General features: G+C 35.5%; 1 protein-coding gene across 1 annotated transcript; it reads right to left on the bottom strand.

Moving 5' to 3' along the window:
* Positions 1-229: 229 nt before the first annotated feature.
* LOC139136924 (sulfotransferase 1B1-like) lies at positions 230-14,120 on the bottom strand. Its single transcript, XM_070704783.1, has 7 exons — positions 13,861-14,120; positions 9,328-9,445; positions 7,901-8,006; positions 6,711-6,840; positions 5,589-5,683; positions 3,819-3,993; positions 230-738 (listed from the first exon to the last, which is right to left on the bottom strand). Exons 1-7 carry the CDS (start codon positions 14,048-14,050, stop codon positions 632-634), a joined length of 921 nt encoding a protein of 306 aa, XP_070560884.1. The 5' UTR covers positions 14,051-14,120; the 3' UTR covers positions 230-631.
* Between the last annotated feature and the right edge of the window lie 481 nt (positions 14,121-14,601).

Genomic DNA, 14,601 nt, shown 5'->3' on the forward strand with positions numbered 1-14,601 from the left:
AGAGCAGATTGAAATGCAGAGGCAGACTAGGGCAGCAGTCTATTAATTTCTGACCTCCCACACAGCTAAAGAATCAGTTGTTAAACATTGTGAGTACAAAAAATTCTGCACAAAGTCCAACTGAGAATGTTTTGAATTTCAAACATTCTCGGGTGGACTTTGTGAAGAATTTTGCCCAAGTTGCATCTCTGCATCGGACGTCATTCACACCTTGATAAACCTGACACAGTTTGCTGTTTGCATACCAGTGACTGGCTTTTATTTGTGATCGGACTTAAAGATATACAAAATACGGGAAAGCAGTCAATTGTGACACCAATATGCATTGTATGAAATCCTAGAGGGAAAATTACTCGTCTCACAGGTGAGCCGCAGCCTGACTAGGCTTATAATTCAAAAATTGCACATACATAATTTCAGATTGAAAATCCAAAGCTGGAAATACATACTAAGTGTACAGAACACTTTTACCAGTATCTTACTAACTAACAGGATTACAATAATTTTTATAAACAGAATATTTCTTGAAATCACATATCACATCATCTCAGCACCATTAATTTGGACAAGCTTCCTTTAAATAAGAGAACTTTTTGTCATCACTGGGTAAGAAATAACCACTGCAACAATATCACCACTCAAATTGTAGATCAGTGTTTCCTAGCCGCTCTTTGTAGTACTGTTCAATCTGTTCATTTTGAGCGACGGTGAAATGATTCTTCCAGTCTCCAACAATGCCTGTTCAAACAGAAATTATACAGTACCATTACAATCACCATTGCAGTAATGATGTAATTCCTACATATCAAATAGCGTGGTCAAACAATCAGGGTAACGTTGTTGCATGTAGGGGTGAAACAAAGGCGCAAAAATTTTCTGTTAGGTCAAGAAAAAATGAAAAGTTTGTTTCTCATCCTAGACATATTGTAAAAATGATGCAGTGACGTGTTTTTCCTCTCAATTTGTTTTAATCTTCAACCAACAAGAACGTGCAAAAAACATGAAAACAATATAGGAATGCAAATGCACAGCAGTATTGCTTTAGTATTTTTGTATAGCAACATTTCTGCGGTTTGACTTTTAGTGCAGCAAATGCCACAGTTTTGACAGCTTAATATAACAGTGACATATGTGTACAGTTCTGAATAGAATGTTAGCATCAGTTATTTTGTTTACAGTTCTATACAGTACTGTGTTATTATGCATTTATTTTTTGCATTCTATTTCCTAATGAGCAGAAAAAAAGGTTGATGTAGTGGGCCTGAATTGATGTGAATGGTTAAGAAACAAAACTTTTTATTTTTCTTGGCCTTAGCTACACTGTTTATATTTAGGCTAACATTTTTCCTACTGACATCTGTCAGTGGTATCTTGGACTGTTGAATGGCATGCAAGTTACAGTTACTGTAATGGATATCATTTTATCAGTTATGCATGGGATGCTTTATAAAAATTGTTAGTTATCAATAATTAGATATATTCCCTGATATTTTTCTTTGTTCAGTAAAGTAAAATACAACTGATGTAATGACTGTGTTAGCATGAGTTGAAGAAAGTGGTGACATAGTTATTATGTCACAAGTATTTTCTTAGCGAAGAAAAATATTAGGGAATGATATACTTATCACATGCTCAAGCCCAAAATTGACTATTTTTTACAAAATAAAAGGAGTTTTTCTCATCATTTCAGCGCATAAACTTCAGAACTACTTTTGTAATAGTATCAGTATGCCGTTGGCAAATTGTCAGTCATTTCTGGTTGTCGGTTGCATGAGCAAGAAACATGGCGGCGGCACTTATGGTTATGTACAGAGCAAATGCCAGATGACCTCACACAACACGTACATGTACGGTACATGTACCTTCTCGAAGTTATACACAATTTCAAAGAGAGCATAGGCCTAGACATTTAACTCAGACAAAGTTACGTTATTTTTCGAGAACAAAAATTGATTGAATCTTAACGGCGTGAACACTGTGTAACGTTGCGCCCGAATGTACCTCAGTTGCGATGCTTTAATACAGAACCCACAGTAGTGCGACCAGCTTTGAGTTCGTTGTTTCCAAAAAATATTTCACGTAATGCCTTTGGGATTAAAGAGCAAATTACACTCTTGTATTTTCGTAGTTTGGATTATTATTGTTGTAGTCTAAATAAAAGTTGATCTCATTACAAGAAATTTTGAGTACTTGACTACCGTTGTTGCAGTGGAAACTTCATCATGTTTACCACATGAAAGTATTCTGTGCGCCGAAATTTTAATTGTGTTGGGGTCTGTACAAATACAAATCCCCATATTGGCGACAAAACTAAAACACAAGGATTCAAAATGTGCTAACTGGATGTATTTTGTCAGACACTAAAAATTATGACTGATTTTTACAAATGTTCACATCAAACCAATTTTGATTGCGGGAGAAATACAGGCCACCATGTTGTTTCTTTACATTGACAAGCACATCGAAGATCGACGCAAAAAACGTGCCAACACACCAAAATTGATGACAAAGACGCAGGTTCTCTTGACATACATGTACCTGGTAGAATGACCAGAGTATAAATCCTGGTATTTTCTGTTCAGAGATGACTAACTTGGCTTGTGCATCTGATAAACTAGATTAATTCAAAAATAATTGCTTTGAACGTATTATCTGTTGACATTCGAGCTTGTGTTTCCTGTATGTTCAGGAAAAATCGTGACTTGAAAGAAAGAAAGAAAGATTTGTAAAAAATATATACAGACATGATTAGTTTTCATGGTCATGCTTGCAAAATTTGTATTCAGCAAAATCATCAGACTTTAGGTTTATTGTATTGGGATAAAATTCGATTGAAATTCAAGTAGGTAATTGTAAGTTCTATGTGATGTATTATTCAGTAGTTTCAGCTTTCACATTCTTCCCTTTATTTGGCAAAGTTATTAACTTTACAAAATTACTGTATTTCAAGCATGACTTTATAGGTTTCAACAGGATAGAGTATTGAAATTTTGTTTGGCTATTGCTACAATTCTCTGGTTTTAATGGGTATATGTCTTACACATATTAGTTCATTGTTATGATCATAGACACTAAAACAATGGTATGATAAACAGTTATTTTAAAATAGCACACCGTCCTGCCAAGTACATGTAAGTACAAGTTCCTTAGCTTCTGATACATCTCCTCCGTGACTTTTGGAAGACAAAACATTACCTGATTCTATCTTGTACGTAAAAACAGTACGATCAATATTGAACATATAAAACTTACTTTGAGGAAGAATGCAACTCAGGGACAGATTTTCAGACTCTCAAACTTTTACAATATTCATTTGGCCTACCATTTGTGGGGGCTTATTTTGAAGTTTATGGAGTAAATAAAGTCTTTACCAGCTTAGTTTTGTAAAAATCGGAAATTATATTTTCCCCATTGAGATAACACAGGGATGTCGGCAATTTTGAATTTTAAATATCAGGAATTGGGTAATTTATTCTGCATGGTGACCCTTATTTTTATTCTTGACTTTGAATGAAAATGGTTGAAAATTTGCTTTTGGAAAGTTTGAGCAAAAGTCTAAATCTTTCATTTTCAAGGTGCAAACTACACAATGTACCTTAGTACCAATGCATCTTAAAAAATGTCAACCGAGCATGCACTTGCAGATTAGCTTTTGTACAGAGACATCTAAAGAGATTAGACACTAAGTCAAGCCTAAAAGGTCTCATAAGGCTATTCGAATATTTGTGTCCTAAGCAATAAAGGCCAGAAACGTATGCCTTCTTCCAATTTCTTCTGCAACTTTTTCAGAATTTTAGAATTTTTTTTCAGTTTCTCACCTTTTCTCATAAACGGACTAACTGAGGAATCCACATCTGCTGCATCTTCACGGTTCACAGCTGGATTTTTCTTCATGCTCTCAAAGCTGCAGTGGGTGACTATTCTCTCAAGCGTCTGCTGGTCCACTTCTTTGCCCAGGAATGATGCAATCTTCTCCACTGTGCCCCGTTCATCCTAAAAAAAAATCATATTTGCAATGGCTTACATAAAATACTACAGCAAGACCAAAAACATCCCTCAAATCATGAGCCCCAGGCACTTTCATTAGTATGCATTTTCAAAAATATTTCCTGTGAGGATTGCCTTAACATTGTTGATGGTTTGCATTGTCCTGGACTGAGACATGTTAAGTACTGATACATCTCAAAAAAGTTTCCGAACAACATTTACTAGCATTGTATGCATACAATGTAAATGTACATACAGTGGATGTTTGATGTACCGGTACACATGCAGAGCAGGATATGCACTCACAATCAATTATTTTGGCAACTTGGTTAAATAACTTGTCACAAGACAAATGCAACTGAAATGATGATGAAAGTCATAATACTCCGTTTGAAGCATTGCTGGCTCCAGACAGTTTTTTTGTAGTATTTTAACTCTGTGTACCAAAGGTTGTTTAATATACAAAATAAATGCTACAGAAAAGACAGTTCTGCTGTTTTCAGTATTGTCCTGTCAATCTCCGATTCAACTCTGCCTGGCGCTAATGCATGAAATAAGGTACATGTACATGTATACCGGTACATGCATGAAAGCAAAGCTGACAGAATAAGCATGATGGGTCTGGATACCAGTACACATAGGCCAAAGTAAAATTCTGCTGTTCCCCTATTTTTCACCTGCTGACCCTAGATTTTTTATAGCTACATAAACCTGGAGGTAAAAAAAAGAAGAAAAAAATGGCAAAATCATGCGATCGTTACAGTGTAGCTTGCCTTTGACTTTAGCTTGAACAAGGATGTCATTTATGTTTTCATTCCTTTATATGCTGTGATAGATTTTTATAGAAATGTTGTAGCCAGTGTTTGATCACCCTGCACCCCTGAAAAATGTGTAATAAAAATATTTTGGAAAAAAAAATCCCTGCCTACCTACCTACCCATTTTTGAAAACCATGCTATCGGAACTGCACTATATTTCAACGTTCTGCCAGTGGTCAGCATTTAGAAATGAAAATTTCATCCACGATGGATATTTGCCATTTTTTTTGGAAAAGTTACTGTTGGATATATGACAATTAACTGCTGACCCTAATTCAGATCTGCCACCTCATGTTAAAGGGACAAAGTCGGCCTTTTTTCATGAATTTTGTTTGATTCAAGATACTACCGGTACTTATATTGTTTGACATGTTGAAAGGTAATGAATGAATGGGTGACCATGCATATATTCGACCCTGGTTTTAGACAAATTAAATGAAACAATCACAAAAATCAATTAATGGTCATGACCATTAATCCATTTTAACACTTTAACACTCAAAACACGGATTTAACAAAATCATTGGCAGCAATTCTTTTTCCTAATGTCTGTGATAAATTTGACATCATAATTATTGTAATTATGGTTACAGTTCTACCCTCATTCACAAACTTCCAACTCAAACTAACTAAAAAGCATATAGTATACTAAATTGTCCTATTGTTGAATGTTTGTACGAGAAGGGAGGGCCATTTTATTTGAGGCAAAAGTTTGCTTGTTGGCCATGTTTGGCTGTCCTTTACTGGAGCATTATATTATTTTTGTAAGATTATACACACAACCTTTTTCACATCTTCATACTTGAGGTACAAAACATTTGATTCATGATTGTGTTTCCACCATCCAAGGCAATGGTGAGACCAGCCACCCCATACAACTAAATAAATAAATACAGAAATAAATAAATGAATGAATAAATAGATTAGTTAATAAAATAATAAATGATTATGTACTATAATAAATGAACGAAGTGATAACAAGAATTAATATTGGTAAAGAAATGTCATAAATAATCATGCTGAAATAAATAAATAAACAAACAAATAGTGAGTTATCCGAGTAAGTAAATAAACTCTTTTCTATGAGTGTATGGTGGTCTTATGTCTTCAATGCTCTGACTTTCAGGGCAATCATTGAGATGTCTTTTATGTGTCACTTGCATGTTTTGAAAATAATGCAATCCTTACAAAATGAATGTGCTGGACCGAGGCAGTACAGTGGAAGGCCTTACTTCCATTAGCTTTGTGAGTGGAGCTCTACAATTCAAGAGTATGAAACAGGTAGAAGAGTATGAAATCAACGGCTGGTCTGTCTGTGTATTAACGGTATATCTAATAATGTGGTATACTGATTCCTTAGTATGCTTCCACACCAAACCAAATAATAATTGTTGATTTCTGACCAAAAAAGAACTGGAACAAGGATGTGAAATTGACTGACAACCACTTTCTTCAAACAGAGTGATGACAAATTCTGCAAATCTTACTCAACTTTGTTCACACCCTGCATGCTTACAGGTAGAGGAGTGCACACAGCAAGTAATAAGGAAGTGAATATCATACTTGAGAAAGTTGGCAAGGTCATGATTATTGTCACAAGCTTCAAGGTGCCTTGGGTTTGCCACTATACAGGAATGGCGGAGATTCGGTATAGTAAAGACATTAAAATTTTGATAAAGAAGACTTCCCATGTTATGTCAAATTGGCATATCATTTGAAAAAGCAAGCTTTACCCTCTATCACCTCTGCCACTATGCTTGAATTTGTCAATAACAAAATTTGCCTATCTGGGAGACATAATAAAATGTTTTTTGATAGGGAAAGGCCATATGAATGTTAAAAGCCAAAAAACAAAGGCAGCTACAATCAGCTTGCTGCATTTGCTTTGATCCCTTTCAAACTTACTGTGATCTTTCAGGTACATTTGAAGGAATGCATCCCATGATCCTTTGTAATACCCAAAACCAGACACGCTTTTGTAGAAATGGTAGTACGAAACCGCATTATCTTTAGGATTGCGTCCTACGTAGATTATCTGAGAATTATGGATCAGAAAAAAAAGAACCAATGTTAAAAAGAAACTTATGGTATCCTTTCAAACCTGATAATTCATACATATATTGAGTTTCTCTTTAACAACCGATAGTGAAAGCAAGGCCAATACTGTGTGACTCTTTTCCAGTTCTTGAAAATGATTAGGGAAGAGGTGTATATAGCTGCTGTATATGTGATAATGTTTTCAACATGGTAATAATTAATACAGAAAAGTAAAAATTTCCTAAAAGAAAAACCCATTCGAATTTTCAAGAACATTTCAAGTAATGATAAAACCACAAATTAAAGAACTATATCATGTCAAAAAGCTGTGATTGAGTACCAATAAGAACAGCATTCACAATCAGTGAAGTTACTATTTCAAAGGCGAGATAACAATTGCTAATTATGATGATGTTGTGTTTCTTAAAACAAAAACTATTTCTTAATGTGGCCAGATTAAGTTTCAGCATGATGTTCCATCACTGCAGAATAAACTAAGTCAGTATTTTGGGCTGCATTACAATCTCCATGTATCTTGTATAGAAGTACAGCCAATTGCATTCTAGTGTATTGAAAAACTGACAAGAACAACAGTAAAATTGATGTGGTGAATGAGTTTTCAATTGCATTTTATGAGGAAAGACTATCACATTACATTGAGGTGCAATTATCAGCTAGGCGGTAATAGAGGAATTAACTCAGTCTGCAAAAGTTGAAACATTGTTTAGCAGGTCATACACTGTTGCCGGTGTGCTTGGATTGTGGGGTGTTGTTTTGACTACAACTGACCTCCTGCTAGACAATGTTTCAACTTTTGCAGATGGAGTTGATTCCTCTATTACCGTCTTCCTGATAATTTCTCCTGACAGTGAAATGTGATAGAGTCTTTCCTCATAAAATGTAATTAAATCTTGTTGACCATATAGATTTTACTGTTGTACCACATCAATTTTACTGTTGTTCTTACCAGTTTTTCAATTCACTAAAATGCAATTGGTTGTAATAGTGTTATGTGATGTTTCCTGGGATCGAAGGGCTTACTGATACATAAACCTCACCTTACTTTTCTTGGTGAAGGCTTGAGTAGGAAACAAATGCTCTGCAAGATGAGATTTTATAAGCCTTGGAGAAGCCATCTTCTTCATGTTTTCAATGTGGTCAACACTGGAGAGATCCCAAAATGGATGATGACATTTCCCTCCAATTTTGATCACAATAAATCGATAGATAAAACCTGTATCTAAATCAAGTATGGTCTTACAGTGACTATTATTTCAACAGAACCTCAATTTCTGCTACTATATAAAGTTTTGACTGTCTTTAATTTAAACCAGGTAATAGTCACTCCTCACCATGACTACATTCACACTGCAATTCTATAAGCCACCATATGCAAAATGTGATGAACAAATGTTCTGTCATATTTCAGGACTCTCATTCAGAAAAAAACATGCGTTTAACTTTCCCCATCACTAGACTTTACTTGAAGTCTAACTGAAGGTCTCTGTCAATTGTGTGTTGGAACTATATATTGACAGGGGGGACTTTTAAGCCCTCATTGATAGCACTCCTTACTTTAATTTGAGAGACACACATAGCTCCGACATCAGAGGATATCCATTATGTAAAATGTTCACAGCCTTGGTATTGTTTTGTATTGCTAAACTTTCAGAACTTTCAGGGTATTGTTTAGATGTAAAAAGCATGTTTAAAATGTCTTCTCGACATTTTACTGATTCTATAAGCTCCCATTTAATATCAAAGTCCTTTGAAAAATATATCAAAGCTAAAAAGAATCACTCGCAGTGGATATTGAGATGTCGTTTGGATGGGTGATCATCTTTTTAAGGTAGTACGCGCCTCGGAGGCAAACATTCAGACTCTCAAAACTTTTTCAATTCTTTTCTGATTTACCACTTGTGGGGGCTCGTTTAAAGCTCTCGACGTAAGCAAAATGTTCACCATCTTAGTTTTTCAAAAATTGAAAATTTTATTTTTCTCCAGTGAGTCACGGTCCCTCTACAAAAGGAGGGGCCACCATTTTGAATTTGAAATATTGTTAAATCTTGAGTAATTTGTTTATCTAGTGCCAAATTTGTATGGTTAAACAGTAAGGTTGAAAGATTAAGTAAGGAAAGTTTGAGCAAAAGTTTAAGTCTTTCACTTATGAGGTGCATACTTCCTTAGTGCATCAGTTACTGTAACTTTCAACTAGTTCATTGTTCTACTCCCCAAAATATGTTGAGATACAAAATGTTCAGCTAGTTAACTCAGCCTGGATTGCATGTGTACAAACTATTGACAAGTCAATTTTGGTCTGGAGTAGAAATCAAATAAAATAAATAACAGTGCATATTACAGAAATTGCAATTAACATTCAAAGCAAACTGTGAAAGAAAAAAATCATCAAAAGTTAAAGCTACTCGCCCTTCAAAGCACTGCCATTGCCAATATGTTTATCACAGAAAACACTTTCTCAACGTACCTTCCTCCTGTGAGGTGGAATTCAAGGAATGGCACACTTCTTTCCTGTGCTTCAGATCCACCATCCAATTTTTCCGGATGCAGCAACAGATTTGCTATTTCAAGGATCCATGTGGTACCTATATGTTATTCAAAAAAGGCCTTGATAAGAAAAAGTTTTAGAGGGAACAAAATTTCTCCAAAAACCAGAAATTGGGCCCTTACCATATGATACGCAAATTTCACAATTATTTCAGTCAAATTTAAGGTAGAACACACCTCGGGGACAGAAATTCAGGCCTTCAAATTTTATCAATTTTATTCTGACCTACCACTTGTGGGGGCTCATTTTGAAGCTCTTGGCGAAAGAAAAGTTTTCACGGTCTTAGTTTTTCGAAAATCGAAAATTTTATTTTTTCCCATAGAGTTAACACAGGGAGGGCGGCCATTTTGGATTTCAAATATCGAGAAATCGCAAGTTATTTGTCTCTCTAGTACAATAGTTTGCACGGTGACCCATGATTTTTATTCTTGATTTGGTAAGAGAATGGTTGAAAGTAACACTGAGGAAAGTTTGAACAAAAGTTTAAGTCTTTCACGAGGTGCATATTACCTTAAAGGGAAATCTCTCTAAGGCACCAACACTTCAAATCTAATTATATCACACTGTGGTGCTAAACATTTTCAAATACAAATTTCAACACAGCTTTATCCTGTTAATGATGTTATCAAATTTAAAAGTTATCAGTGGTGTGGTTTCCTGAAGGGAAAAGAAGATGCTTTCCTGTAGACAGAGAAAACTTGCCTAATAACTTTACATATGCAAAGTTCACCATCCTTCTCACAAAAAACACAACAAATCATCCCTAGAAACCACCTTTGTCACAAATTTACAAGCTTTTAGATGAGCACTTGAATCACATTGATGTAAACATCTCCTTAATTTCAATTGTAGATTTTTTTACCAAATATGGGTATATTGGTCCTACAAATAACCCAGGCAAATATCATGTTTTGTCTAGAAATGGTAGTCAGTCTTGAAATCTGCTGGACCAATGAGTTCCGAGACATTATCTTGACCAAAACATAAAAAATTCATCTCCCAAATATACATGATGTAAATTTCACCATCACTTAATTTTAAATATAAACTTTAAAGAGGAAATAGATATTCAGAATTTAATCGTTTTACACTGCTATCCTGCTGTTTATGGTTGACCCATATTAAAGCCTGAGAATCAAATGAACATTTCACCATCTTGATTTTGTGAAAATTTTAAACTTAACCCTTTTTCTGCCAGACAGTATCACTTCCCCATCAGCCAAGTCAGTAAAAAAGTGGTATTGAGCCAAGACATGATGTATTTTCGCCCACTTGGCTTGGTCTGTTACAGCATCTTTAGTCCATAAAAATCAAGTTTACTGTATTTATGTTTTCAACAGCCTTCAAAAGTTCAATATTATGTTAAAATACACCATATAGAATATGTGTTTCACTAAGGCAGGAAAAGGGTTCATATTTTCACATAGAGTTAACATAATTAATAACAGCAATTTTGAGTTTCAAACATCAGACCCACAAATTTTTATTGTAGATTGCGCATCTGGTGTTCTTGGTCTCTACTGGAAATTAATGTAAATTGCACGAGTCAAACCATTTAAGTAGCATAATCTGTAAAACTTTGTGATTGACAAGTTGATTCACAGTTCCAAAATGGAAAACTGATATTAAAGATAGATATCAGCATTATGTTTGTATTCAGTTGACATCTGGTTATCTGACAGATCAAAGATTTGCAACTGTACACACACATCTAAAATAATCAGAAGCACATGTCTGAACACAATTCCAAGAATTGTGACTAAGAGTTGTTTAACCCTTTTCCTACCAGACAGTATCACTTTCCCATCACCAAGTCAGTAAAAAGTGGTATTGATTCGAGCCAAAACATGACGTACTTTCACCACTTGGCTTGGTCTGTTATGGCATCTTTTGTCCAAAAAAGTCAAGTTTACAGTATTTTTGTTTTCAACAGCCTTCAAATGTACATTATCATGTTAAAATACACCATATGGAATATGTTGTGTTTCATTAATTTTAACCATCCTGACCTGGTGGTGAAATATGGACTTGGCAGGAAAAGGGTTAAAGGGACAAAGTCGGCCATTTTTTCATGCATTTTGTTTGATGCAAGATACTATAGTGCTTGACATGTTGAAAGATACTAAATGAATGGGTGACATATATTCGACCCCAGTTTTAGACAAATTAAATGAGAACATCGCGAAAATGAATTAATGGTCATGACCATTAATTCATTTTCTCAATGGTTTCATGTATTGTGTCTAAAACCGGGGTCGAATATATGCATGGTCACCCATTCATTCAGTATCTTTCAACATGTCAAGTACTATAAGTAGTATCTTGCATCAAACAAAATTCATGAACAATGGCCAACTTTGTCCCTTTCACTGAATAATAACCACTTGTAAACAGGCAAAGTTTACTGTTGCTAGCCTCCCATACAAAATCTTCTTATAAGATTCTTATAAGATCTTACAAGAAGAAATCATACTGGTGATAGATAGATGACTGACAGTTGAATGGAACAGATCAACTACAAGTACAACGAAGACACTTATTATTCAGAAGCTTTCAACCCAAGGAGATGTCATTTAAATGTCAAGGAGTTTTCCTTTCTTCCAAGATCAGTGTCTTTTTATAATGTACAGTAAACATAATTCTATTGATATCTTCACGAAAAGTTCTGCCTTGGCCAGACTGTCAAGATTTATTGTATAGGTAACAAGTATATTTAAGATTTTGCTTAAGATGTTTTTATCTCCCTTTTCCTGTACGTCACACCTGTCAGTGAGTAATTTGCCAGTTTTTCTGAACAAATAAAAATACAAAATAAAAAAAATAAAAGATGTACGTGAAATGTATTCAAGTGACTGATGTAGCTATAGTATATTCAAAACCAGTTGGCTGCTGGCCGATTGGGCCCCATCCTCTCTATAATGAAGTTAGCTACCATTTTGATCCAAGGGAAACGATAGCCTGAAGAGAGCTGAATTACCTGAAGATTAAACCTAGCTACCAGAATAATTGCAACATGTGACAAGGTTAAAGTAGACGCATAGGTCATGACCCAAAGATAAGTGCAATATCAGCCATTGCTCTGAACAGTACAGTGCACTGTGCAGTGAAACACAGTGAAACACAGAGGAACTTAGATGCATACACATATTTCTATGTACACTTAACCACATGGTTTTGTTTGTACTAGGTCCATTCAAATTGACCAAGCTTCACCTACTCAACCGATTTATACACAGTATTCAGTTTGTCAGCTGTAGCCTGTAAATGTGTGCTGATCTGGACTAGCATTTACATAGATGTTGTGTTGACAAGCTGTACGTAGTACATATAGGTCTTTCACTAGCTCTGCATGGTGTAGTGCTGTATCATGTAACACAGGCCCTGCACTGTCTGCAGGTCTTTCAAATGCGTTGGGGAATAGAACAAGAAATCTGCAGTTGAAGTTGATGTGGTGGCAAATATTTTTTACCAGCGCTGGTTATAAACCATTGTTCCAACCCCCTTAAATTCACATGAATCATCTACCACGGTACATGGAAAATACTGTGGGAAAACATACGACAAAGTAATTTCAATTTTGCATACTATGATTTTAGTCGTTTTTTTAATGTCAGTTTTTCAAACATGTCAGAATGAGACAATGCAAAACAAAATAGTCATTTTTTACATATACTCTAGTTTCAAATTATATATTAAATTTCATAATTTTTGTCATGACAGCCAAAATTGAGATTTTTAACAGTAAATAAGCACCCTTTTCATTCAAAGAGTAAACTGTTGCTATCACACTAAACTTAAGAGTCTTTGGTTTTTGAAAATGTATGAGAGGATTTCCACTTCATCTTTGATATGAAATATTGCTTCAAATACTCTGTTGGTTTAATTACCCGGCTACCACGGTCCCTCATCGAAGGGAGGTGGTTGGAGCATGAAGTTGCCACTTTAAAAACATCCATCAAATACCACAATGCTCTCGCTTCTACTTCCCAATCCTTGCTCGTATCTTAGTTTTTACCTCAATGTTCGTTTAAGGCAAGGTCAACGACGGTCAAGAGGAGGCTGTGGGTCCATAGTTGTGGTCCTTACAGACGGTAGTCCTGCCTTTTACGGGCTGGTTTTGACTTGTACCACTTTTGTGGTGACGGGGTTAAAAGTCGTAAAAGTCAAAACCAGCCCGTAAAAGGCAGGAATCCCGGCCGTCTGTAAGCACCTCAGCTGATTGGACCCACAGCTTAGGTCAAGAGGTCGAGTTCTGACTGGCGATCGCGTCAAAGTTTACCGTTTACTTGCCCATACAGGTATTTGCTAGGGGGACTGCACGCCCCCCTTTCCTCGACCTTGGGGTTTTGTCGGGAACACATAACACATCAGTGTCTCATGACCTGACCTGACCCATGGACATAAAATTAAAGAGTTAGGCCCATGCTAGACCCGGTAGACGTGCATCTTTACCTGACTTCGGATAGGTTACGATGAAAACATCATCCTCCCTGCACTCGATTGAATCGCGCGACTCCAGGACACTCTTTCTGACGTCTTGGTTGAACAAAACGCCCTCATAAAAGTACTGGCCAGGCACTTTATAGGGAAATTCATCACTGTTATCGGTACAGACACTATCGTGTTCTCTCACTTCTGACATTTTTACGACTTGTCGCCTGCTTCACGCCGCCCGGCCCCTGCTCAACTTCGAGTAAGTAGTGTGTCTCAGTGCAGCAGGATATGTAAATTTGTTTTCTTGAGGGCGCCTGCCAGTGACCTTTAACCTTCAGGATTTCAAACACAACTTGAAAATATACGAGACGAGCATCTACAAGTAATATAATATAGTGTAGAGTAATTGAATTCTTTGTTTTGCATCCTCTTTAAATTTTGAAAGGTAAGAGGTTCAAAGCTCACTGCGAAAATTTAACTCAAAGTTGAACAAAAAAACTTTATCAGTAAAATTAATCTCCCAAATGATACAACTGAAAATCAGCCTACTTTTGCGAGAGTTGTCGCAGATTATATTTTTACTTTATATAAACAAAGAAATACCTAGTTATATTTAGTATTAGCTACTATTATTATTTTGTATTACTTTATCTTAATTGGAGAAAAGACTTAACTTATTTTTGTATTACACTTTAAATGCCACAAAAGTGATGTAAATCCTATATTTACAAGCAAGCAATAAAATGTTATTATTATTAT

The sequence above is a fragment of the Ptychodera flava genome, chromosome 7 (genome assembly GCF_041260155.1).
Source record: "Ptychodera flava strain L36383 chromosome 7, AS_Pfla_20210202, whole genome shotgun sequence".
Classification (NCBI taxonomy): Eukaryota; Metazoa; Hemichordata; class Enteropneusta; family Ptychoderidae; genus Ptychodera; species Ptychodera flava.

What these genes read in the sequence shown, in the direction of transcription:
- LOC139136924 (XM_070704783.1), bottom strand. Translation starts at nt 14,050, where the DNA reads ATGTCAGAAGTGAGAGAACACGATAGTGTCTGTACCGATAACAGTGAT. An exon ending in TTCCACCTCACAGGAGGAAG is followed by an intron (nt 8,007 to 9,327) that starts GTACGTTGAGAA and finishes GGATCTCTCCAG; the next exon opens with TGTTGACCACATTGAAAACA. An exon ending in CCTTCACCAAGAAAAGTAAG is followed by an intron (nt 6,841 to 7,900) that starts GTGAGGTTTATG and finishes CATAATTCTCAG; the next exon opens with ATAATCTACGTAGGACGCAA.